Below are 18,285 nucleotides of genomic sequence, written 5' to 3'. Positions count from 1 at the left end.
CACTTCTATGTAATCCAGAACATATATGTATATTAGTCATTGAAAAGTATGTTGTTAGGTAAGTAATTACAATTGAAAGCCATTACCCAGTTTTTGCTGGGTTAGTAAAAAAAAGGGGAAACAAACATGTAAAACTGGTTTTCTTAATTACCTACAGTACGAAAAGTGTCAATTTGTACTTTTCACTTGATAGATTACCGCATTTCCAACTAACTAGTTACCTCTGGTAAATGAAGTAGTCGATATTTTGCCTAAAAGTTCACTACATTTTACCATTGTAATCAATAGTTCACATTTGATCAATTTTCGCATAAAGTTTATAAAAATAAATTATACATATATATGTACATCATAGACCCACAAAAGTATATATATTCTGGGTCCTTATTAAATTCTAACACGATCGAACCATGTCCGTCCGTTTGTCCGTCTGTCGGTTGAAAGCACGATAGAGTCCGAACGAGAAGAGCTAAGGAGCTGAAATAAATATATTTTACTTATAACTTGCTCCAAAATAATAGTAAAGCAACAAAATTCGACGAAAACAAGTTTTAGGGGAACTAAAATATTTCTGCCAAATTTTATGGAGATCGGACCGTTATTGACCCTACCCCCCATATAATGTTCTTCTCCGCAAATTACTTTAGAGCTCAAAACTTGCTTCAAAATTACAATAAATCAACGAAAGTCAACCCATAACTGACCCTACCTTCATATAATGCTTTGATAAAATATTCGACATAACATTCTTAGGAGGATTGGTCCAATATTGACCATAATTAAATTTACAGGAAATCAAATCATTAAAAAAATTATTAAATATAATAAAATAAGTACCTACTACCACCACCCTGACTATATTACTATTTATATATGATAAAACAGTTTAGAATAAATCCAATAAATCATTAAATTGTGGTAGCAAAAGTATCGATTTGTATAATATGGGTCCACTTTACGAAATTCACTTGAAATTTAACACACATGATTTGATGGTGGGTTGAAAATTCACTAGTGGTAGTAGACCAAAGAGATCTATGTTTTCAGTAGGTGTGGCCAACTAAGAGGTTTATATGAGAAGACCAGGTGAAAGTATGGTTGAAGGTAATTTTAAAAAATTAACATACGCACTGGTGTAGGGTATCATTCTGCACATTCTTACTTGTTTTTATTATATATACACAAGTTTTATAACAGTAAATGTCTAAAATCAGGGATAGAAATTATTAATTAAAAATTAATATTTAATTTTACCAAAAACAAAAAAAATTTACAACAAATTTTCAAAACAAAATAATGTCGCATAAAATTTCAAACTACCCTAACGTTTTTATATGTTTATTTTAACGAAGGATTTTTATAAAGAAGATGCTTTTGATGGTGGTATTGAATTATACACATACTGTTGACAAGCCTTAATATTGAACGTGACATTTAAAATGCTTTATGGTAGAAAAAATTATATAAAATATATATAAATTTATTCTCTTATTAATTGAAAAAAGCAAGAAAAAAACAACGATGTCAGAGAGAAAATGCTGTCTGCTATACATATGTATGTATATGTATGTATTATTGAGTGTAATGTGTTTTTTTTTTTTTTTTTTGTAGAAAAGGATGTACTTATACAGACATGCATTTATGTTGTATTTTATGATTAAATTCTTTAGCGACTGAGCGCTAAATAAATTTAAGAAGGCAAAAAACAGACACTGGTAAACAATTAAAAGTCACAGACATATTTAAAATAATTTAACGAAGTTTATTGAAGAATTAAAACTAAAGAGTTTTTAAGTCAAAATATTTTTGACAACTCCTTAAATTTTTATTTTACAACTTTTGGGAAAAAATCCAAATCATTGTATAATATGTAATAAAATTTTATCAATAAAACAAATTAATATTTTGTATAGCAATTTTTATATCATAATGGAACACACTTCTAAAGCTCCTTTATTATATCCCTATTCATTTCTTTATATATTTTTATTATTTTTTTTGCTTTATTTGATATCAACAAATCATGAGATGAAATCTACAACAAAAATATAAAATTTCCAACAAATTTTTCATTGGTCATGGTCACTTTGGTTATAAACCCTTTTAAACTATTTCACAGATATTAACTTTATTTTAAATAACCAGCTCCTCAACCAACCAACCAACCAACCATGGACATGTATGTAATATGGTATGGTAACGACAAAGAAAACAACCAAAAGTATATTTTATGCCTTTTATAGAATTCACATAAATTGTGTATGTGTGAGTTGAATGTTCTATCTGAGGCACTTATGTATGTCTGTATTTTTTGCTTTCCAAATCTGATTAAGGATGATTTTTATCACTTTTGGCATGATTTCTTTACAGTGTCTTGTGTCTGGAATTTATGTATTTATGTGTTGTATTGCGTTTGTGCCTTTGTAGACATGTGCGATGATGTTGATGGGTATTATAATCCTTACAACAAGAAATATAAAGCAATGCAAAGGAAAATGTGTATGAAAAATAAAGAAATTTTCATAAAGACAGAATGATATTAAAAAAAAAAGTATAGCAACATAAAGAATATACAAGTTATTGTTATTTATTGATTGTAAAAATAAAAAAAAATATAAATTTCTTGTATTTATCCTTATAAACATAAAAGGACTGAGATTAGTAACGCTAGTAGAAACATTTTTAGATATACAGTATCCATCTGCAGGACCCTCGTAGGATCTTATTCATAATGAAACAGACATACATTTGTATGTTTAAGGCAATCTCATAAATTAACTGGGTATAGTACTTACCCCGTGTCCTTCTCTTAAATTCGTATAATATGCATAGTAAATGTGTTTTTTTTTTTTTACCATATGAATATTTGTTAAATCCTATTTTCCGCATTAAAATTTTACGCTATATTGGCAATTTAAGCAAAAATTTAAATAATTCATCATTTTATGTCTCTAATAAAAAAAATAATAAAATTATCGTAACAATTAAAACCATTTCCATATTTAAAACGACCAACAAATACAGTTATAAAATATTATATAGACTTTATTTACATTTGTATATAAAAAAAATATTTATTTTTATGTCATTTCATTTTATATTTATCATCAATCATTTAAATTAACCCACTTTAACCATTTAGTATATGTTTGTATTTAAAAGAGCCATTGACAATGATAAATCAATAAAGTAAATATTGAAAAAAAAAAAAAAATAATAAATTTTTAAGCCACATACTAGTTTGAGACATATTGGCATTTACTAAAATATTTAAGGCTGTCGATTCCAAGATCAAAAGTTTTCTTTTTTTAGCACCAGGTTCCGTCGACTCGATATTTTTATACCACTGTATATTATATTTATTAAAGGATGAGAAAATTATCGGATTTATAAAAATTAAGCACGTATGAACCTTCTATAAGTTTTTTATATATTGAGACAAATCATTAAAATAATTGGTTTATTTTTATACTCTTAACATTGTGAACATTGCATGTCTGCCCATCTGTCAGTCTTACACCCAAAAAAAAAGTATACCAATCGGCTCAGAATAACTTTCTGGGCCGACTAAGCTATGTCTGTATATTTGTCCGTCTGTGTGTCCATGTAAACCTTTGATGAAATTTGGCACATAACATTTTTTTGATCCAGGAACGAATGATTAAAGTCGGTCCATTATTTCGCCTAGACCCCATACAGCCGTACCCCCTGAATAGGAATTTTGAGCTTATAATTATGTTAAATGTTCTAGTATCTCTATAAAAATCGGCACAACATGGTTTTATATACGTCTAAATTATACTCCAGATATTCGTAATGATCGGTCCATATTTTACCCTAGCCTCGATACAAAGTCCCCTTTGAAAAATCACTTGAAGGACAAAATTCACTTATAAACACTAGTGTCTCGATAAAATTCTTCAAAAGTGCATAAGGATAGGCCCATATTAACCCTTGTCCCCAAATAACTCTCTTTTTTGTCAATAAATTGTTAAAATATTTCGGAGTTTATGCTTTATTATTAAAAAATAAACCACATTTTTAACATACGCACTGGTGTGGGGTATCATTCTGCACATTCTTACTTGTTTTTATTATATATACTGCACATTCTTACTTGTTTTTATTATATATACACAAGTTTTATCACAGTAAATGTCTAAAATCAGGGATAGAAACAAAATTTGAAAGATATTCAGTTTTTTTTTTTATAAAAATTAAATTAAAACAAAAATTAATAATTTAAAAAAATAATAATAAAACATTTCAAAATAAAATGAACAAACATTTTTACATAAATAAAATAATATTTTTTTAAAATTCATCTAGTGAAGAGTACATAATAGTTCGAATATATCAATCTTACTTCTATGTTGATAACAAAAGTTAACTAATTGCTAGAACATAATAACAAACATTAGATAAATTTTAATTTATTATTATGACAAACCATTTCGACACTAAGTTTATCTAATAATATCGATTTTCAAATCATAATATTTCGATATATTATCACTAATTAACAAATTCTCGTTTAAAAAAATGGTAAAAAAACACTTAAATCCACACATAAAGTTCATTAAGCTCCTTACGGAAAGAATCTATTTTATCTGATCTTATAAGCTCTAAGTAAACACATTTTCTGTACATAGCTAAATTTCTGAGTATACCCTTATCAAGATATCTTTTGTTTCCATAATCTGTCAAGGATATAAAAAAATAATCATCTTTGTTTAACAGTGTTGTGTACAAGTGAAAACGCTTTAGGTTCTTTTAGTTTCACATTTTTTTGTGGATGTGTGTTTTTATACCTATACGAGTGTAGTAATATGTTGTTGTAGTGATGTTTAAAACACATACAAATAATACGCTTAGTATACTAATTGGGGTCGAATAAAATTCTCACAATCGATTTAGCTGTCTGAGACAGCTTTAAATTAAATGTAGAATAGTCGAAAAATCAAACTGATAGTTTAATGATTTTGAACCACATTTCCACTTTTGAATTGATTAATGAATATTAGTATCGCAATAAAGGAATAGTCCATAATTGCATTAGATTCATTAGAAAGTTTTTTTTACAAACATATAGTCAATTTCTCGCTATTAAAAAAAAGAAGTCTGTCCAACTCACCGAAAAGTAGTAAGTCCTATGGTCTGCCATGACCGACTATATTTCCTCAATTGTTTTTAGCTTCTACTTGAATAGAAATTAAACTCATCTAGTCAAGCGTAAGATAAAGTATTTGCAATTAAAAGAAAAAATAAATAAAAACCATACTAATTGTTGAAAATAAAATAAAAATAATAAAATAAAGCTCAAGAGTGCAAGATGTAAAGAAAAGAAGTAAATAAATATATGTATAAAGAAAAACAAAAGAAGAAAACTAAGGAGCAGACTCAAACAACAACAGCAACAACACGAAAAACAAAGCTCTTCAAACAAATCTTATATTTCATTTTGTAATATATTTATTTATACGAGTCAAGTTGCGAGGGTAGTTTGAAAAATTAACTCAGAAGTAAATATATTTCTAAACATAAAAGTAACACTAATATTCATTCATTTTGGATTTTCCATCGCATGCTCCTTCATTTCTGATATCTAAAATTTGTTTTGTAAGTCATGCAACACAAAACAAAAACACTTTTTTACAACAATTGTATATTTTATTGTTACCACACAGTTTTAATGATTGTTTTGCTTTTTCTTTTGTTTTATTCCATCTGTTGTGCAGTCTTCTCAATGAGCCAACTTAACATTACTGTTCCCTTTAGGCCAAACAGAAAAATAATGAAATTTTTTTGCTTTCGTTTGTGTTTTTAAAAATAAAAATAAAAAAAAAAATTACAAAAATAAAACAATAACAAATAATGTTGAACAATATAAAAAAATAATAATAAATTACGTGGCTAAATCAAATATTGTTTACACACTCACCCACGCACACAATTCCTCAGACAATAGGATGTTAAGCAATGGAACCTTTATTGTGTTTCAATTAAATTATTTCGGCGTGAAGATTGTAAAATTTTAAACATGAAAAAAACGGTTTGAGTGCTTTATTCTACTGTGCCGAATATTATATACCCTTCAGTGTATTTAAAAAATATTATTTATAAAAAAAACTTTTTTGATTTCATTTTTAAATTCTTAAATTACAAAAAGAAAATATTTTTTCTCAATGATTAAAAATTATTTTCATGCGTTTTTAAATAGAAAACATAATCATTTTTGTGTTTTACATCATACCATATTTATTTGTAATCCCTTTTTCATTAGAAATGATTAAAATGTTTAATTTTATTGATATTTAACTAATATCCTATTATATTTTTCTTTTAATTGATGCTTAAACCAGCCATCTATGGGTATGAGTTATTTTAATTATATTCCACCATAAATCCATTTACAATTTTGTGCAATTTTTATACTCTTTTCAATTTTTATTTTAATTACCAGCAACTAAAACAATTCAAGCAGTATCCACATAAATAGTTAAAAAAGAAGTTCAATATTCCTCGAAGTGGCAGAAATAGAAATATATTAAAATAAAATTAAATTGTCGCTTTAAATTGCAATAAATTAACAAGTTAACCCCACTTAGCTCGTAAGTGTCCAATAAACAAAAGAAAAATAACAATTTTTTTACCACAAAATAAAAAGGAAATAAAATAATGAATAAAATACAACAGCAATCGAAGAGAATAAAAAAATACCATAAAGAAAATGAAGTTTATAAAATAAAAAAAAAGAATTGGAAAGGGAGTAAAAATATGGCTTCAAGCACGTAGTTTAATTAGCTTAATTAATTAAAACACAGGGTAGTGAAACACAACAAGAAAACAGAAAATTAAAATAGAAATTAAACAATACACTTAATAGAGAGATTACCAGAGCCCTTACTGTTCTGAAGGACTGTAGATTTTTATGAATACATAATAAAATAGTTTGTTGTTGAGCATAGAAGAAGATAAAACAAATAATATACTATATTTATTTAATTTTATGCATCAGTAATCGATGTAATTTTCTTTATGGAATAATGATTACTTTTTTTCAATTTTATCCTTAAGTGGCCGATTGTGGTGTATACGTTAAGGAAAATTAATTTTTTTACTTCTATTATGAAGATATAATTTGCAACAATGATTGCAAAACATAATATTTTAGCAGCAAACGAGTATTATATGTATGTATGTCTTGGGATTGCTTTTAAAAAATTCAATCATATGTTACTTAATCTGAACATTTAAGTATTTGTATACCCTACACCACTATAGTGGGGAGGGTATTATGCATTTGTTCTGATGTTTGTGACACCCAAAAATATTTGTCCTACACCCACCTTATTGTATAACATTCGGCTCAGAATCACTTTCTGAGTCTATTAAACTATGTCCGTATATCCGTCCATCTGACTGTCTGTCTGTCTGTCTATCCGGCTGTCCGTCTGTGTGTCCATGTAAATCTTGTGCTCACGCTACAGGTCGCCATTTTCAAGATCATTTGATGAAATTTGGCACATACTCTTCTTTTGACCCAGGACGAAGCTTTTTCAAAATGGTTGAAATCGGTCCATTATTTTGCCTAGCCTCCATACAACCGTACTACCGAAGAAGGCTTTTGAACTTATAATAATGTTAAATATTGTACAGTCTCTATAAAAATCTTAGTTTTACATAAATTTATATGATTCTGACTATTTTCTTAATAATAAGGCCTCATTTGACCCTAGCCCCCATACAAAGTCTCCTTCAGAAAATGACTTGAAACACTACTACCTACCTTTAAACACTACTAGAACATTGAAATTCTGCATAAATAACTTCAATGTCATCGTAAATCGCTCTACCAAAATTTATACGGATAGGACAATATTTACCTTTGACTTTTTTTGGTAATAAATTGTTAAAATATTTCGGAATTGAGGAAAAATGCTTTATTATTAGAAAAATAATCCTCATTTTAAAACATACTCACTGGTTTAGGGTATCATATGTTCGATTATGTCCGATTTTCACAAATTTCCAAAACTATGCGATTTTGATCTGATTAATTTACTTTAGTCTAAGGACTAAGCCCACTTCCATATTCACATTCCATTCAAGTAAATTCCTAATAAACGAAATCTGTGTAAAATAAACCAATTTATATAAAGTCATTACAGTCGACTATACTTTCGTACTTCTTTATTGTTTTTTTTTTTTTTTTTTTTTTTTACTACTATGAAATATTCCAAAAAAAAAAAAAATTATTCACTAATTCCCTTAACATTTAAAAATTAAATTTAATTTCTATTATCTATTAAAAACATATAAAAGCCGCCTTAATTCCTTAAATCTAACTAATTACTTTAAGAAATAAAACTTAAAACGACAATAAAATTGCACAAATTTGTTAATTATTTCGAGCCCCAATACAAATTGGCACTTTATAAAAACCCCTCCATAATATTTATATTTAAGAATGTCCAACCAAATATAAATGTATTTCTGTCTACTGAGAAACATTAAAAAAAGGAAAATCATTACAATTAACAGCTTGATTTTATAACAAAAAAATATAAAACATATTTAGTATATTATCAGTAAAGTTAAGAAAAAAAAACGAACAATCTGCAACATAATAAATATTCTGCTTAAATAAAAGAAGAAAATAAATAAACATTTGACAACGACGAGACATTGAAAATGTATGAGTGAAAGACAAAAATAGAGGAAATAAAATATACTAGACATGCAAATAAAAGGAAACATTTGTTTTAAAAGAAAAATTTGAGAAAAACGAAAAATGCCATTAAAAACGCAAAATGACATAAAAGACCCTCTTATAAACCAAGTCAAATATAATAAAGCAAACAAAAAATCTTAATGGTTAAGAAAAAAATCCAATTTTTAAAGCATAAAAAAATATTCTGAAAAAAAAACAAAGAAAATACTAGAAAAAGATGTTGAAAATAATATTAATTTTTTCCGCCACACTAGAAACTGTTTTTTTATAAAGCCTGACATTTCCTTTCCCTTGCTTAAAGTGTCAGCTGAATATGTTCTATGTTTTTGTAATTTCTTTACAATGTATAACAAGTTGAGAGAAAATAAAGAAGTAAAATTACCAACTGATAAGAATTATTAATGAGCGAATAATAGCAAATAATCTTCAACTTGAATGCATTGAAATGGGTTCATTTTAAAGACGACCTACACCAAAGAAAATTTCCCAAAAAAAAAAGTTTATTAAGTATAAAGGCCATAGAATACAAAGAAGTTTTTGTTTGTAATCCGGAACATGGAAATTTTGCATGTCACGTGACCTTCCCGGGGTTTTTTAATCTTTCTTTTTATGTTACTTTCCTTTTTTTCATTATTTAATTTAAAAGCCAGTAAATAAAAGAATGTGTATTTCTTTCAAGTAATTTCTTCTGTATTGTGAGTTTTCTTTTATTTTTTTTTTTCTTATTTTTATAATTTTTAAGCTGTTTTTGTTTTTTTTTTTCGTTCAGAAATATGTGTGTATGTATTCAAAGACTTGTCGCGATATTTTAAAACATTTTATTATAGTACGCTAATGTCAGTGTATATTTTAGTAGTTGAAGCCTTATTTTCTTGCATAATTTTTAGTATTATGTAAGAGTTTTTTACACTGTTTCCAAAAAAGAAAAAAAGTAAGAGCACTATATTCGGCTGTGCCAAATCTTATATAGCCACCATCAAATCAAGTGTCATAAAATTTTAAGTGAATTTCGGAAAGTGGACCCTATAAATCGATACTTTTGCTACCACAATTGAATGCTATAAAACTAGTTCACGACGAATGTTATCGCTATACTGGTATTGTAAAGCCAGTAATGGCTGTTAATGTCATGCAATGAGAAAGGCCATTTATAGGGGATAAGGTCAATTATGGACCGACTCAAAAAATTTGACAGTTAGAATTATGTTCCTATAAAACTTGTTTATGTCGAATTTCAATGTTATAAAGTTGAAGCAAGTTATAGTTATGAGCGTTAAAGCCATTTTATGTGGAAACCTTAAAACCTTTGTACGGTCAATTATAGACCAATTCTCATAAAATTTCTGAGGGAGATTTTGGATCATATAAAACTTTTTTATGTGGAATTTTATAGGCATACTGATGTTTTTAAACCAGCTATGACTGTTTACAATGTTTAATGCTTTGAGAAAACATGGACTGATTTGGTCCTTTTTTTAATACCAAACGATGCATCAAAAACAGGTTAGAGTGCTATATTCGGTTGTGCCGAATCTTAAATACCCTCCACCAGCAAGCTGTTTTTAATTAAAACCCATTTAACTATATAAATTTTAGATAACTTGGCAAAATTGTTGTTTCCGTATTGATATGCATATGTCAATCTAAGTTTAATTAAGTCCAGAAAAAATTATATTAATAGGCCAGTTCGAAAACATGTTAATATAATGATATATCCATACACAGAACATATCTTTGTCGAATTTTATCCAGATATAATCATTTAAAAACGTATTAAGTGGTATTAAGTGATTTTCACAAGTAAACCTTGTATGGGAGCTAAGACAACTTATGGACCGATCCGGAAACAAATTCCGTAGAATGTTTTATATGCTCACAAAACATATTTAAGTCGTACTTTATCCCGATAGCTTTATTATTCAAAGAAATATATGCGTTTAAGTGATTTTAGGAAGTGGACATTATATGGGAGCTATGACCAATTATGGGCCGATCAGGAAAATATTTTTATAGAGTGATTCATATTTAGACAAAAATTGTTTGTGTCGAATTTTATCAAGATAGCTTTATATGACAAAGAAATATGAGCTTTTAAGTGATTTTCGGAAGTGGGCCTTATATGGGAGCTATGACCAATAATGGTCCGATCCGTAAAAAATTTTGTTGAATGATTTTTATGTACGCAAAACATATTTGTGTCGAATTTTATCACAATAGCTTTATTTATCAATGAAATATGTGCGTTTAGGTGATTTTCGGAAGTGGACCTTATATGGGAGCTATGACCAATTGTGGACCGACTAAGATCTACGTTGATATTATGATTTCTGTTTATATTATATTTGCATGTACAAAATTTTGTGCTGATATCGATATATTTGAGGGAGTTATTAACGATAAACTAATTTCCGGGAATATATACCTTTGTATGGGGGCTATGGGAAATATTGGATCGATTGTAAAGATTTTGAACGTAATTAATCACTGCCATGAAAAAATAATGTGTGACAAAATTCATCACAATATCTTCGGTAATTTCTGAGAAAACTTCAAAAGAATTAGGAAAAAAAAGTAATTTTTTTCGAGGTAGTCTTAAATTTTTACTCATAAGTTATTACGTTGTGAACCGATTTTGCTGATTTTCAATACCAAACTGCTTAGGATAATATTAAATATTTTGGGTGAATTTGGATTATTTCCTTTGCTTAGTTTTAACGTGAGCGTGTTTTAGGCAGACAGACAGACAGACGGACATAGCTAAATCGACTCAGAATTTCATAAGGACCCAGAATATATATACTTTGATGGGTCTTAAATTAATATTTCTTGGTGTTACACACGGAACGATAAACTTATATATACCCTGTATCACCACTGATGGTGGTGGAGGGTATAAAAAAGAAGAATCTATTGAAAAAAATCTTCCAGAAACAGTGTAAAATTTTTAGTTTTGTTTATTTTCTACATAATATCAAAACTTGAAGCTGTCATTGTCCTGGTCGTCTTTTATTGTTTGCATTTGTGACTCGATCCTGCTACTACTGTTGCTGCTACTACTTCAATTCTTAACTGTCTTCGTGATAACTTACATTGTTGGAATATATTCACAAACGTTTATATTTAACCTCTTTAATACATACATATGCACATATATACAGTCTTTGGTTTTTATTCTCCATCTAAGTCTTAAGAAAAAGTCTGGGTTTTTAGTTTTTTACTTCTGTTTCGCCCATTTTTGTTCTGCGCGTGATTTTATTTCTTCGCCGCTGACACAATTTATATCCTGTGTGCATACAACAATATATCTTATGCTTATCACAATGTAAAGATGTCGTCATTTGTGGTTTGTGGCGTTTGCATTAGAAACTGACTACAAAGAAAATAATATAAAAAAACGAAAAACCTAAAGCTCACAGTAGTCACAGTACGAAAGACATATAAACGTATAACTAAAGAAACAATTTTATTCTTGTGATGTCTGCGTTAGTTTTGCTGCTGTTCGGTGTGTTTGGCAGTGATGTTGCTGTTGGCTTCCCGTCACTGTCGTTAGGTCTAACTGTGTGCGGTTGTGGTCTTTTCTTAAAATTTGTTCTATAATGTTTTATAACAGAAAGTAGCATCACCTCTATGTGGCATTAATTTGAAGACATTCTTTGTAAGTTTTGAAGATTGTTTGCTTGTTATTTTTATAACGTTTTGCGTTTCCTTTTCCAAAGATAAATGTCGGCAATTAAGTTTTTCTCTACGTATATGTATATTTGTCGTTGAGAGAATAGAGTCAATGGAGGCGGCACTTGTACTTGTATTTTATTTTATAAAATATATTTATTTTTCTTGCTTTTATGTGTAAGAAAAAAAAATATATATACATAAGTATATATAGAATTTATATATGAAGATGTCTCGAAACATTACTTGTTGTGGTTTATTGTTAATTAGCAGGATTCTCTTTTTTTTGCTTTCTTTTTTCTTGTGGAATCAGAAGAAGTATATATCTTCATCTATGCCATCATCATCATTATCAACACTTTGAGAGTGATGAAAAATTAGTATTTAAATGTGTCGGTCTTTTATTTTACCGGAAAGTATGTGTATAGCATTTAGCTAATGTATAATATAAAGGAATATTAGGGTGGCCCCAAAATGGTAGTTCATTTTAGAATAAAATTTCTCAAATTTTTAAATTAATATATGTAAATATTTAAAATACATGTGTAAAACTTTCAATATCTTTGAAATAGGACAAAAGTTGATGATATGCCATTGAAAGCATCACTTATAGATATGAAATCAATAATTTTTCTTCATACAAACAGATGCACACTAATGAATATAGTTTATAATTAAATTAATAATTAAAGTGCAGTATATTTGTGAATAAAATAAATATGGATTAAATTTAAATAATTCAGATAAATTTTTTATTAATGTTCCACCTTATAAGTTTTAAACTAAATATGGACATATGTATAGGTTTGTATATCAATCAAAAATTCTGATTGAATGATTTAAAAAAGCTTTAACATATTTGTTCAATAAACCACAATCGGTGTTATAGGTTGTATGTCGTATTTTTTGTTTAATAAAACAATAATAAAAAATTACCACATACAACTATACAATGCTATAGCACCGATTGTGAATTGGACAATTATTTTTCATACCATTATATTTGCAACTAAATTGCATTATACCATAATCCAATGAATTATTTATGCAAATCTTATATACGATAAACAAATTGCATATTATTTTTTCTACATTCAAATCAACAAACTGTCATTTAAATCAATTCATGTTTTTGAATAAATGCGTGTACATGCATGTGTATATATCTATGTGTATGTAATTCTATGAAAAAATGTAATCAAGTCTAGCATAGAAAAATTAATACTATTGAATATAAATGCATTTATCTATATATAAATAAATCGATATTTTTAAAATTGTATGTATGTGAAAAGTCTACAGTAAGTTAACTGTATATACTTATCTATACCCTACTTATGATATTTAATTATCATTTATTTACTGTTCTCTGATATACAATTTGCACGAAGTTTTTATATCTTTCACCACATTATGATGAATCAGATCGATGGTTTATTGAATTTATACTGATGTTTAGTAAATACAAAAATAATGCCCAACTAAAGTTCCCATAGTCTTGGAATCACTTCTGGATCAATTCTGTCCAAGTAAAACTTGTAACATACTACAAGTTGCAATTTTAAAAACAATTTTATGAAATTTCGTGTTCATATTAACTTTAAGATAACTATCCAATAACTAACTCCAACATTCAACCTAGCACACATACAATCGGACAGCGCAAATAGTGCCTTATAGCTAATATGTATATGAAACTACGTATGTATGTGTCATATTAGACTTAATGACACTGAAAATATTCATAATGATCGGGCCTCATTTGACTCTAGACCTCATATAGACCTCCTTTAATATCAACGTTCATAATTATTTTTTATATAAACACGAATCCTCCACCTAACCCTATATATATAGATTCTTTCAGAAAATAATTTTTTATATCAACAAATCTCTTAAAGCAATGTACAATTCAATATAAATATTTTATATTAATTAGATACATTTTATTCAGGCTCGAGTTCGTGGGTTCGATTCCTGTCCATGGACAGACAAATTTTGGTTCCATTTTTTTATTAGGACCAGCACTTGGGGGATGACCTCTACTCATGAAGTGCATTGTGTTGGAACTAGGAACGAATTCTCTCTGTAGTGCATTGTGCCATTCACTGGACAATCGATCACAAATAGAACTCATTCCAGAATAGTGAAACGCACCCCACATTGAAACGATGTTTCAGTGAATCAATGGAGTTGGATCCCCTACTGTCACTGATAAATACCTTCGCCCTCTCCTGTTTGCGGTATAAGCTTTGAAGCGCCGGCCCCTACATGAGAGAATGCATTTTCGGGCCAGCTACGGATCCTCATCAGAATTCTTCGTGCCATATTTTAATGTCATTTGTAAACATCATCTATTTAACTCACAAGTATACAAATCCTTTATCCCATTTAATTCAACTTTATGGTGAGTTATATCGAAATTTACAAGCTTATTCAGTGGTATGTATTCGTATTGAAAATGCATTTCATTTCTCCGTTGGCACCTTTCCAATTTTGAATAAGACAGCTTTAGAGGCAAAGTAAGCCCTACCATTATTATTGGCAAGACTAGCCATAGAGTTCCTATTACAAATAAATTTCCCTCAGGTTCTTCTTTCCTGTAAAAGACATAACATTTTTCCAAGGCCAGCTCAGTATTTTGACCACCAAAAATTTCCAGTATATATACGTTCATTTGTCAGTTTACTGCACCATCCTTTTATGTAGACAATGGACTTAAAGAGCACAGAAAGTTCGCTCTTCTTTGCTGGTCCCAGCTTAGCATGGTCCAAAGGAGGAGGAATACTTTTCACCAAGTTCTTTAGGGTGCTAACACATTGGTGAGATACCAATCTTATCAACGCCCATGCCGAACTCGCAGCTCACGTTCTCTATTACGTGGTCCACTATTTTATTGTTGACCAGGTCTTCTATTTTATTTTTTGGTCTATTGGAATTTTGCCTGTCGGATTACCGGCATCGATCGTCCCGATAACTTCTTCTGTCAACTTTGTCCTTTTACACTCTCTAGCTTATATATCCTCGTATTTTGTGGTTTCTTTTGAGATACCCCAAACTAAAGCTGAGAGAAGACAGATGGTCCATCACCACCCCCTCTCCACCACCCGGATGCGCTTGGTAAGAAAAACGGGAAAACTCTCCCGAGTAATACTTAAAATAAATATTTTATTACACCGTCCGACAAAAAGAGAAAAAATTTTAAAATATTTTTTGAAAAATGTACTTCTTACAACTTTGAAGTCCTTTAAAAAGGACACAGAATTACGAAATGAAAAACTAACAAAGCAGTTTTTCTCCATTAAATTTATAGTTTCAGACGTATATCATCCGGTTCGTGTCTAATTTTAAATGTCGGACGGTATTATAAAAATAAATCTAGTTTAAGATGCAGTATAACTAGCATAGGGTATCATATTGTCGTCTATGTCCAACTATACTTTCTTACTTGTTCCATTTGTATTTCAGACGTTTAATGTGGCTTCTGATTGACATTATCGATTTATATTGTATTCTCCGAATAAAAATAATATTAAAATATTTGTTTGTACATTAGAGGTGTCCAAATGACACAATTTAATAAAATTTAACGCAAGTAGGTTTTGGACACTACATTCGTTACGCTCCTAGCAAAATAAATTTCTTTTGAATAATTCAAATTTGTTTCAAAATGGCGTAACTTATTTGATTATTACTTAATATCGTATTTTTAAAAGTAAACTAACTACAAAGGTAAACAAATCTTACAATTAGCTTCTAATGGACCAATTTTAGATTTTGAAAAAATATACATATAAAGAAGTTAATAACTTTTTCATCTAGGAAAATAATATAATTTTTAATTTACACAGTTTAAATGTCATATTAAAATTAAATTAAGTTTTTATTATGACATGTAAATGACATTTTTATATGTATGTATTACTGGTCAATAAATAAAAAAATATAGGACAAGTAAAAAGGCATACATAATTATTTGACGAGTTGTTCAATATGTTACAAATGACAAGACAATATTACTGTACGACATTTTACACCCAACATACTTTGCTAAACTATGTATATGAAATTATGTACTGAAAACTTTTTCATGTCAATCTGACAAATAAATCTACTTAATATTACGCATGTAATAATTTTACAAACGTTTTTTTTTTTATTTGAATTCTCAACATAATAAAAACAATAAGGAAAAGAAAATAAAAACATAAAGAGCTGTATTCATAAAGGATTAATAAAGTTATTAAGGGTTTATTTGAAGAATTTTGTGTTGATGACTTTATGAAAGTGAATGAATTTTTAAAAAATCAATAACGAAGAAATTTTAACATAATACTATATTAAGCGGCAATAAGCTACTACACTTGGTACCAGCTTAGTAATAAAAAATGCTCCTGTATTACTTATATGTTGCATAGTTATTAACAAACCCATTATATTCACCTATTAAAATAGAGTACAAAAGAATTACATAATATTTCAACTCTTTTATGTCAAAAAATGAAATAATTTAATTCACTTTTCGCTTGTCAGTCAAGTGAACTGTAACAGTTTAATACACATGCATACTTTCACACAAAAACATACATAAACAGGATGCAAATGATGTTTATAAAACAACAGTTAAAAATAAAAAAATAGTTAATTCACACAAACAAGTAAAAATAAAATAAAAAAATAAAAAACACTTGAACAAGTTGTCTGACAGCAAATTTAAACTGTGGTCAATACAAAAACTGAAAAATACAAAAAAATATTCCATAATTAAGCAATTTAATTAAAAATTCTGTAAGCATATTAAACAATTTATTAATTTTTTTTTTTTTTTTTTTCATTTTTCCAATTTCAATTGCAGTTTTGATGTACGGGGGAGACCTTTCGAGAAGGCTTTGTATTGGTCTGATACAAATTCATTTGGTCCCCGAGCTTATTTCGTGACAAGCAAACAACCTGCCAAATTACAAGTTGACAATATACAATTAGACGATGAGGGAGTGTATAGATGTCGTGTTGACTTCCAAAATTCACCTACACGGAATCATAGAATAAATTTAACGGTTATTGGTGAGTAGTATTTATTGTTGTATTCGAGTTCCTTTTTGTAGCAACTTAAAATAATACATACATACATAAAACAAAACATCCCAGCAAAAACCTTCAATTGTAATTACTTACGTAACAACATACTTTTCAATGACTACTACATATCGCCTGAATTACATAGAAGTAGTCTAATAAGGTCTTACTAATAATGTATTATATAAATACTTTCTAATTCATTAGTCATCTTGCCAGTAAAAATATCGAAACAAAATTGGAAATATTCAAAAGTCCATCCAAGTAAATCTTTCTATCAATTTAAAAAAATGACTATCACAAGATTAGTTTTAGCCAACTTTTTCGTATATTTTTTTTTTTTGAAAATCTGGACGCACCATAACTTTTTTACTTGTGTGGTTTTGCATTAAATTTATGCAACAAATTATTTATAGTATTTTCTTTAATGTTTAACTCTTTTATTTCAGTTCCTCCACATCAAATCTTGGTATACGATGCATCGGGTCGAGATGTTGCCGGTGCAGTGGGTCCTCTATTTGAAGGCGACAATATTGTGCTGACATGTGAAGTTCGTGGTGGTAAGTAAAACGGTTTTTATATATTTTTCAAATTTATATATACAGTGCTGGTCATAGATATGATAACAGTTGACCAATTTTGTTGTTGTTATTTTAGCTTTCTAAAGCTTTTATAATAAGTTGGTATTACCAAAGATTAGATCTCACTATTTGTTGAATATTAAACAAAAATTATTTTATATTTTATATTAAATGTTCAATAATAAACTGCTGCATCTGTGTGGTGCCATGACCACATTCAAAATA

General features: G+C 28.3%; 1 protein-coding gene across 3 annotated transcripts in view; it reads left to right on the top strand.

Annotated features, from left to right (window-relative positions):
• LOC119602578 (putative uncharacterized protein DDB_G0282133) overlaps positions 1–18,285 on the top strand; it is a 326,929-nt gene that overhangs the window by 246,577 nt on the left and 62,067 nt on the right. For all 3 annotated transcript variants that reach the window (XM_037954179.1, XM_037954171.1, XM_037954186.1), the window contains 2 exons: positions 17,259–17,467; positions 17,929–18,039. In XM_037954179.1, coding sequence (XP_037810107.1) covers positions 17,259–17,467; positions 17,929–18,039 — 320 coding nt within the window. The remainder of the gene's footprint in view (positions 1–17,258; positions 17,468–17,928; positions 18,040–18,285) is intronic.

The sequence above is a fragment of the Lucilia sericata genome, unplaced genomic scaffold, assembly GCF_015586225.1.
Source record: "Lucilia sericata isolate MDLA Ls3-8-SP2 unplaced genomic scaffold, ASM1558622v1 Contig000007F_arrow, whole genome shotgun sequence".
Taxonomy (NCBI): domain Eukaryota; kingdom Metazoa; phylum Arthropoda; class Insecta; order Diptera; family Calliphoridae; genus Lucilia; species Lucilia sericata.
Note: the sequence above shows the minus strand (reverse complement) of the source record. Positions and strands in the feature narration are given on the sequence as shown.